A 10,190-nucleotide genomic window follows, 5' to 3' on the forward strand; every position below is an offset into this window, starting at 1 on the left:
CCATATACCTTGATCCCTTTAGCCCCAAGAGCGATATCTAATTTCTTCTTGAAATCAGACGTTTTGCCCTCAACTACATTCTGTGGTAGTGAATCCCACATATTCACCAACCTCTGGGTGAAGAAATTTCTCCTCACCTCAGTTCTAAAAGGTTTACCCCTTATCCTCAAACTATGACCCCTAGTTCTGGACTCCCTGACCACAGGAACATTCTTTCTGAATCGATCCTGTCAGAATTTTAATCACATCTTGCATGACTGGTGTCTCACGTGCTAACGCTCTGCAGCAAAACTGGAGCGTCCTCTCCAGTGGAAAATCTGGGCAAAATTTGAGACCCTAAATTGCCCAAACATGAGGAACCGTCTCTTGACTTCCAGGCTTGAGTTCAGAGAAAGCAAAGCACTATATCTGGCACCATCTTGATTGCAAGAGTTGCTGGGAAATAACATTTAAACACGAGCTTTTGGGCTCCATTCCATATTTTTCAATCAGGGCTTACTCCCTTGCCTTCAACTCTCCAGAGGTCACCACAAGGCAGCAGGGCTATTTGACCATAGCTGGGAGAATGGTTCATGATTGCATTTCATGTCTGCATGCCGGTGGGACTGCGCACAAACAACATCTTCCAACTCCCCAAAGCCTGTCCACCATCTACAGGACAATGAAATTCTCATCATTTGCCAGTGTTGAGTACAGTTCCAACAACACAAGAAGCTCAACAAAGCAGCCTGCTTGAATGTCACCCCACCACCACCACCACCTTAAACAATCACTCCCTCTGCCACTGAAGCACAGTGCCACAGATATATGGACAGGGGCAGCAGGTGCAAGGGGACACCACCACCTACAAATTCACCTCCAAACCACACATCATTGTGACTTGGAACTATATCGCCATTCCTTCACTGTCTGTGGGTCAAAATCTTGGAACTCTCTTCCTAATAACCAGTACTGACACATGAGCTACTGCAGTTCAAGGCGGCAGCTCACCATCACTTTCTCGAGGGAAATTAGGGATGGGCAATAACTGCTGGCATAGCCAGTGAAGCTCACATCCCATTAAAGAATAAATTAGAAACTCCTCTGTAGCTTTAGCCGAGGGCCACGAAAGCTTCCGTTTCCATGTGTCATCATGAGGAGACCTAACTGAGGACTTAGAAATCATAGAAACCCTACAGTGCAGAAGGAGGCCATTCGGCCCATCGAGTCTGCACCGACCACAATCCCACCCAGGCCCTACCCCCACATATTTTACCCGCTAATCCCTCTAACCTACACATCCCAGGACCCTAAGGGGCAATTTTTTAAACCTGGCCAATCAACCTAACCCGCACATCTTTGGACTGCTGATGGAGAAGCTACAAAGTGATGGACAGACACACTTTTAGCTCCCTTTTCTCACTGCTGCCACTCAGTGATGAGGGCAGAAAATGAGATACTAGCACACAAGCAGAAAACATGCCAAGTCTCTTCACCCACACACTAGACGTTCACATTCACCCATTAGACTTACAGGTCCCCATGTATGCAGGTGGTGATAAACATGGAACAGGATTCCACGAGCAGGATTCCCTATAATCCTTCAAGAAAATGGAACGTGAAATGATCACATTGTATAGAAGAGGAGAATAAATTCTGGCAAACTACTACTGGTTTGACATCTCCCGGAATTTCTTGATTTGCCCACGAGAATGGAGGAGAATTTCCAAGTGGGCTGGTGAATTGGCTACAGGTCAGAGTTTTGGTCACTCAGGGGATGCAGAGTAGTAGTTTGGCTGTTGTCGGTGGGTGAAATTGCGGTAAGACCAGGGCAAGTCTGCTTGGGGAAGCCAACCTTTTCTCATCTTGGAAACCAACATGAAGGTCGCTGCACGGTGGAAATGATCGATTCATGCACAGATATTACAACAGTGCATCTGACATGGAGAGAAAACCAAAAGAGGGTTGGCAAAACTTACAGTACAACAATTTGGGTGATACCATGTTTTGCAAAGGACTGGGATCCCCTGCCATTGTGTGTGAACCTGAAAGTTCATCTATAAAGATTCAACTGAAATTACCAATTCATTGTTTAAATTGAAATGCTTCAGGCCCAAAAGTCTGCTCTGGCTCTGACTGGAACTTACAACGGTTAACAAAACTGATCAAGCTGATGATGAAGATGCACAATCTAGTTTATTTACCCAGAAAATATATTCCTACTACGTCACTCTCCTGCAAGTCCATTTTTTAATTTTTCAGTTCCCTAGTTGCACAAGTCTAGACATTCTTGCTTACTTATAAACAACACGTGTGAAATTATCATTTGAAAAGGGGAAGAACAGATGTTAATCGTCCTCCTAATGAATTGGAGGCAAATTAAAAAGGAAAACTACAGAAAGTTATTAAATACTGGTGACAATAAATAAAAAATAAGACAAATCCATTGTATAAAGAAATTTCAGCAATCTTTTTATTTTTTTTAAAATCTGCCCGACTTACCAGTATTTGCTGAGCTATCTCAGTTTGTTGTGTGATTTATAGCAGCACGCCAAGCATTTCTTGATGAAAACCAAAAACATGATACAAGCATTGTGACAAAAGTAAATAACGTGATGTAGCATCACGTGACATAAAATTAGTATGTTACAAAGTTCTGTGAGATACCTGGGCTAGATTTCAAAATCAGTGCTTGACTATCTTAAAGGAGCTAGGAAACGGCTGGGTTGCAGGGTGGCTGGGGGGAGAAAGAATCCCCAGTATAAAATATTTCCCACCCCTCATTTTAAAAACTGAAGATGAAATCTCCTGCTTCTTTTTCCCCACCGTGACCTCTCTTTTCCAAATCGAACTGGAGTGAGTAGTTTCCAATTGATCAATATTGGAAACCATTATATCTGCATTTGATGTGCGCAATATTTGAAATGACAAGTACCCATGGAATGAGAAAACAGCTTACTGAACCGGAGGCATTTCCCCATGGAGGGGAGACACTGCCTTCATGGATTTAGCAGGGGTGTGGGATACAAGTAGTATACACAAATTATAACCTTAAACATAAACAGAATGAGGTATGATAACTTAAGATAGCCAAGCACCACTTTGGCCTGTGCCTCAGATTACTGACAATCTTACCATGTCTCTAAAATGATCATAAAAACAAACTTTAGAGATGTACAACTGCATATACTGTACCATTTACCCCATTGGCAAAATGTTCCATCACAAAAATGCAAAAAACATATCAAACTGCCAAGTATACATTTTATTTATAACTTCCCTAAAATGTCAAAAATATTTACATTTAATCATTTTATATACGTTAATAAAATGTAAGATTCATTACAAAATTAAAATGAGAAACATTTGCCTAAAAACAAAAATAGCAGTTACAATACTCCATACGGAGCTACAGTTCCCCTTACAGACCATTTGTTCATGAAATGTTAAAATAATTTATATAAATTATTTTCCGAAAATTAGATGAACTTCAGAAATTCGCTCAGTTCTGTATACTGTATAACTCTTATATATAAACTGCATCCAAGTATTAAATTGATAAAACAGTAAAACTTTTCACTATTTGTGTCGGTTTACTTTTCTGCGTGTGACTGGTTTTCGGAATACTGGGATCAGTTTTTTCCTCTTATAACGAAGTGTCATCTTGTGTTCTACAGACCCAGCATCATCATCCTCCTCCTCCACTCCTCTTTTACTGGACCGTGTATTCAAAGGACTTGCTAAAGGAGAGAGAAATTCAATTTGCACCGGAGGAGCTGACCACGAAGCCTTCTTTGTTATTCTGTCAAGATCAATACATGTTGAAGTTTCACATTAATTACACAGGCTTTCAATAAAAGCAGTCAATAAAAATGATAGAGCTTAAAATTCAACGTTTGTCCTTTGAGTAACACAGAATTGTAAATTATAACCACATCTTTACTCAGTTAATGGTAGGGCATTGGGGAGAGTTACAGAACAAAGAGATCTAGGGGTAGATGTTCATAGCTCCTTGAAAGTGGAGTCACAGGTGGACAGAGTGGTGAAGAAGGCATTCAGCATGCTTGGTTTCATTGGTCAGAACATTGAATACAGGAGTTGGGACGTCTTGTTGTAGTTGTACAAGACATTGGTAAGGCCACACTTGGAATACTGTGTATAGTTCTGGTCACCCTATTATAGAAAGGATATTATTAAACTAGGAAGAGTGCAGAAGAGATTTACTAGGATGCTACTGGGACTTGATGGTTTGAGTTATAAGGAGAGGCTGAATAGACTGGGACTTTTTCTCTGGAGCATAGGAGGCTGAGAGGTCTATAAAATAATGAGGGGCATAGATCAGCTAGTCAATATCGTTTTCCAAAGGTAGGGGAGTCTAAAACTAGAGGGCATAGGTTTAAGGTGAGAGGGGAGAGATACAAAAGGGTCCAGAGGGGCAATTTTTTCACACAGAGGGTGGAGATCTTATAGAGACATATAAGATAATGAAGGGGCTAGACAGGGTAGAGGCAGAGAGATTCTTTCCACTTAGAAAGGAAACAAGAACTAGAGGGCACAGCCTCAAAATAAGGGGGAGTCAGTTTAGAACAGAGTTGAGGAGGAACTTCTTCTCTCAGAGGGTAGTGAATCTCTGGAATTCTCTGCCCATTGAAGCAGTGGAGGCTACCTCGTTAAATATGTTTAAGTCACAGGTAGATAGATTTCTGATCAATAAGGGAATTAAGGGTTATGGGGAACGGGCGGGTAAGTGGAACTAAACCACTATCAGATCAGCCATGATCTTATTGAATGGCGGGGCAGGTTCAAGGGGCTAGATGGCCTACTCCTGCTCCTATTTCTTATGTTCTTATGAGTGTCTGGAACAAGCTGCCAGAGGTAGTAGTAGAGGTAGGTACAATTTTGTCTTTTAAAAAGCGTTTAGACAGTTACGTGGGTGCGATGGGTATAGAGGGCTTTGGGCCAAATGCAGGCAGTTGGGACTAGCTTAGAGGTTTAAAAAAAGGACAGCATGAACAAGTTGGGCCGAAGGGCCTGTTTCCATGCTGTAAACCTCTATGACTTTATCTTACTCTGCCTCCACAACAGTTATTTTTTTAAAGAATGAGGTATTACCTGGGACTCCTTTTCACTCGGAGTCTTGTAGTTCTGCTTCTGGTACTCATTTTCTGCTCATGTTTTTTACTTTTCTCCCCTTCCTGTTTTTTAGCACCTCTTACTTTGGGGACATCATCCTCCAAAACACACGAATCCTGAGGTCCGCAAAAATGAAAATCTGCATCAATATTTCTTCCACTAAAATACATATCGTAATTTACCTTCTAGACTTATTACTCCTAAATACGGCAAGTACATCAACCAAAGTCAGTTTGATGGTTACAGTTAAAAAGGAAATGAGGCTTCCTTAAAGCTACAGGTCAAGTCTTGTGCAGAACTTAGGACATAAACCAGGAATATGAAACAATCCCATTCAGTACATCTACATCAATTCCTTTATTGTGCAAACTCTCCCAATTTGTACAATTACACTCAACTTAAATTTAACTTTTAATTCCAATCAGGCAGTTTTAATCTACATGCCCAGTTTAGAATAATTTTTAAAATAAATAATATTTATACTAGATTGTAAAATGCAGTTTTGTTTACTTGTTCTTCTACTATCTGCAAGGCTGCTTTGCCTGTTTTTCTTCTGGATCTCGTTAGAGGAGTAGAAAAAGTGAACTCTGGTGGCTCTTTTGCAGAAGAATCCTGCAACACTCTTCTTTCTGTGAAAAATAATTGGAAACAAAATCTAGATATATTTTCATAGAATCCTACAGTGCAGAAAGAGGCCATTCGGCCCATCAAATCTGTTAATGAACTGTCTATTAAAAATGACAACTTCACTTTATTCATTAAAATGAAGTTGTCATTCACTTTACTTTATTCATTAAAGTGAAGTCCCAAAGACATTTAAAAGCTTGTTAATGTGGTTAAAAGTCTCAAAATGATCAATGCATGCAAAAACTAAACTTCAAAGTGCCAGTGAAAATTGATAAAATTGAAAAAGTTTTTTTTCCCACACAGAGAGAGGCGGGGGCCTGGAATGCGCTGCCAAGTGAGGTGGTTGAGGCAGATACGTTAGCCACATTTAAGACTCAGCTGGATAGACATGAATAGACAAGGAATAGAGAGATACAGGCGGTTGGTCTAGATAGGACAACGTGATCGGCACAGGCTTGGAAGGCCGAAGGGCCTGTTCCTGTGCTGTACAATATCAATATTGTTCAATATCACTCATTTAAAACAATGTCATCATTTCAGTAGAGATACTGGTTAGTCTGACTACTGTAGTTTTCGTGGCAAAAGTAGTAGTCCTTTGAGGAAAAGGACAATGAATGACAATATACTCAATGTGGTAACTTTCCCAGTGGTGATGAGGAATGGTGTGATCTAGGGATACAGGTACACAAGTCTTCAACAGGAATACTGGTGGGCATTACCATAAAAAGCACACCTCAATTCTTTTGATCCAGAAGGTGTGTACCAGTCATGAATGCCCATTACAGAAATGATATTGAGGCTGTGAAAAAGGTGGATTTAGGTTCATTTATTCGTGGTTGCCTAAATAAGAACTTACAAGGTCAGACTGTTTGTATTTAACATTGCCTTGTTCCCTCTTACTTCAACAAAGAGATGGTGGTGTACTGATAATATAACTAGTCTAGTGGCCCAGGCTACAGCTCCAAGGACAAGGGTTCAAATCCCACCACAGCAGTTGGTGGAACTAGAATTCAATTAATACATCTGAAATATAAAACTAGCCTCAGTAATGGTGACCATGAAACTCTTTTTGATTTCCTCAAAACATTTAAGAGACATTTCGACGAGCACTTGAAACAACATAGCAGACAATGCTACAAGTGCTGAAAATGGGACTAGAATAGTCCCATTTTGATGGCTGGCACAGCTTGATCCCAGCTTGATGGCTGGCGCAGACACGATGGGCCAAAGGGCCTCTTTCTGTTCTGTAACACTATGACATGCAAGCTGTACAGCAAGTCCTTGGCTTTAAATCACCCTGTTTAACATGGTCTCACTTTAAAGTCATTTATTCTTTAGGGCCCATTCTTCCGATTTGCATGGCCACTTTTGTTTTTAAAACGCTGTTTGCATACGCCATTGGCAGACTTGAGTCGTTGTCATCGGAGTTGCGCATTATCATTGCAGTTAACAGAGCAACAGAACAGCACTGTTGGGATGTCCGTCTGCAACCTCAGTTGGAAGTTTGGGAGATTCCCAGATCAACATACAGTAAATGAACAGAAATGCATTGACATGAACCTGTAAACCTTTGGGTCAAGAATATCGGAAATTTGAAAAGGAATTGAAGGAATACTCAGGAAGAAAATAATTGGGGCAACTCAATGCAATGTAGAGGTAAAAGGAGATGTGAAAATGTAATGCAGCATTAATAATTGAAAGATTACCAAAAGATTTTTTAAAATACATTTAGCTGTAAGACTGGAAGACCTGCAGAAGAAAGCATGCGGGGGAATAGGGTTTCTGAACCCAAGAGGAAAATACAGCTTTTCTGTGGAGTGTTGGGTAAGTATCACAGAGCTAGGCTTCAGGCCACTCCTCAGCTTCTAATCAATCACATTATACAGCACAGTAGGAAGCCATTTGGCCTATCATGTCTGTGCCAGCTCTTGGAAATAGCTATCCAACCACTCCCAGTCCCCTGAGCTTTCCCCACAGTTCCGCAATGTTTAACCGTTAAATTTAAGATACATATGGTATAATTTGGTGATCTATTTTATTTTGCAAGTTATTTCAGCTAGAAACGTGCATGTTTGGCACAGTATTTCAACTTGTAAATTATTTTCTTCCAGGCAAGAAATGTCTGAAGGAACCGAACTCTGGCGTTAACAACGATCCCTATGGGAACCCATGATTCGTGTAAAATTGTTTCACTTAGAAGTCACAATTTTCAGGAGTGTATCCATCACTGTGAGGATTTACTGTAGTTAGGTGGGTGTCTAGTTAAAACCAGAGTAACTTGAGGCACAAAACTGAAAACTTCACTAAAGGCCAGCAGAATTGTTGGTGTGGTAAATGATATTCTGCAGCTGACACCAAGACACTGCGATGGGACGAAATGATTTAATTCTACTCCTAACCTGTGCTACACATAGCACAATGGTACCTAATATGAACGATGGCACCCACAGCCCTTAACACTAGTGAACACACAAAGAACACACCCATAGATTCACTGGTATGCCCCTCAATGATTTTGTACTGCTCCCTACCAGATGATTCAATTTGTATGGAAATTCTAACATCTGTAATACTTGCACAGTGTGAATACATTGAGGCAATTATCTTATTGTAATTGCACACCTCATTCAGGCTGGCCACTGGGAAGGTTTCATTAAAATGCACAAAAGCCCGTGTGAGGATTAACTAAAATAGAAGGTAACTCAACTGACTCAAAAGTGCATTCAGGATAATCGATGATGAATAACAGGGATGATAATCAGTTCTTGGAAAGTTATTGAGGAGTGAAGTGATGCAAACTGAAATTTGTTGAAAAAGATAAGGAGGTGGAGAATATGACACAGTGAAAACAAAAATCAGGCAAGGTTCAAATGATAAGGATGTAAATGAGCTACTTAGGAGAGCACGAGCAGAGGACCAGAAGACTCAAATACAAAGTTTACAACCCTTGAAGCAAGGTTACTGGTTAAAACACATCACCTTCGAGCTCTTGCAAGTTGTCAAAAGGTGGGCTGGACTTAAAAAGGAGCTAACTGAGCGCCGGATGGCAACTTAAAAGGAGATGGATAGAGAAATGAATCAATGGAGAGGGGAAATCAGAAAGAAATCAACTTTTCTTATAGTAAATGGTCACCAGGTGGCGTGAGAGTCTATGCCTTGATGCTGAAGAGAGTGGGTTGATAAACTGGAATACATTTTTTCGCAAAACGTTCGGATATTTTAGTCTAAAATATCCCGAATTCCCAAATTCAGCCAATTGAGACAATAGGTAGCTGAGCGACATCCACCAACACTGACCTGGATTCATTCCTCAACTTGGGCCAAGTTAACTATGGGGTTCCACAGGGGCCTCACCCACTTCTTTGGAGAAATCGGGGAACACTTTTGGGGCGGGGTGCGAGGGCGGAGAGGGAGGGAGGGAAACACGCAAACAGAGGAATTGGTTCCTTGATCAAGCTCCGAGTGCCTGACATTGAAGGAATCCCTGTCAAATACAAGGAGGTGGCTGGTACACCGGAAAGAACTTTCCAGGTGGTTTTTCGGGAGTGCAGGAGCAACATGCAGCTCCCATTTAATCTCTTGTCAGTGGGCTCATGAATAATAGATTTTAATTGGCTCATTAATGGGCCTAATTGACATCCCACTGACAGGCAGAATTCCTGTATTAGGCCCTTTCTGCACTAACTTTAGTGGGGAAAATTTCCCACCGCCAGGAATCTGGTGCGGGTACTCCTGCTCAAATTTCCTTGCCCCTTCTTCCCGTCATTATATCCGCTCGACTGGGCTCCGTTACACACTGTCCCTATTCTCAGCCTGAAATAACGTATCAGCACCCCAAACATTCATGAAGCAGAAATTTAAATCCTGCTTTCCATCCAGCAACTCTGAAAGGATAAATGCAACTTCAGATGAGGTTAGAATCAAGGAGTCATGAAGCCAGTGTGAAACCCAGGAAATTGTAAAACTGAGGAATTTTCCGCAGAGAAATGGACTTTTGTGGATATGTACACAGTGTCTTACTAAATAAATCTGCTTGTTTAGGTTTGGCACATAGAATAGATCACAGGACGAAGCCATTCAGTCCATTGGGGGAGATTTTCAAACACCATTATGTCCGCCGCAAATCCCACTATGTCAGGAAACTTCAGCGAGAGGACTAAAACAGGATTCTCACAGGACGTAAAACAGTTTGCGATCTTCTTCCTATACCCTCCCAGCAGGCTGTGTCAGACTGACGCCCAGCGAGGAAAGTGAACCGGATTACCATGGATTTAAATATACAAAATCGGCTTAACGCCAAATCTTCCTGGAACGTCGAATGTTCTCACCCTTTGGTGTGACGTAAAGCCGGAATCTAAGGAATCTCGATCGGTCTTTACAAACAAAGACCAGATGTGACGACCGAGCCGGGGTGCTTGGCGACCATTGTAGCCCCGGGTGTTTGGGAATAT

At 41.3% G+C, this 10,190-nt stretch overlaps 1 protein-coding gene across 3 annotated transcripts in view; it reads right to left on the reverse strand.

Moving 5' to 3' along the window:
- Nucleotides 1-2,427: 2,427 nt before the first annotated feature.
- The window catches only part of ahctf1 (AT hook containing transcription factor 1), an 86,807-nt gene continuing 79,044 nt past the window's right edge, over nucleotides 2,428-10,190 (reverse strand). For 2 of the 3 annotated variants that reach the window (XM_078229514.1, XM_078229513.1), the window contains 3 exons: nucleotides 5,623-5,741; nucleotides 5,092-5,228; nucleotides 2,428-3,781 (listed from right to left, as the gene is read on the reverse strand). In XM_078229514.1, the coding sequence (XP_078085640.1) occupies nucleotides 3,559-3,781; nucleotides 5,092-5,228; nucleotides 5,623-5,741 (479 nt within the window). In that variant the 3' untranslated portion in view covers nucleotides 2,428-3,558. The remainder of the gene's footprint in view (nucleotides 3,782-5,091; nucleotides 5,229-5,622; nucleotides 5,742-10,190) is intronic. The other variant, XR_013499615.1, reaches the window with a different exon arrangement.

Source organism: Mustelus asterias, chromosome 15 (genome assembly GCF_964213995.1).
Source record: "Mustelus asterias chromosome 15, sMusAst1.hap1.1, whole genome shotgun sequence".
In the NCBI taxonomy this organism is placed as follows: domain Eukaryota; kingdom Metazoa; phylum Chordata; class Chondrichthyes; order Carcharhiniformes; family Triakidae; genus Mustelus; species Mustelus asterias.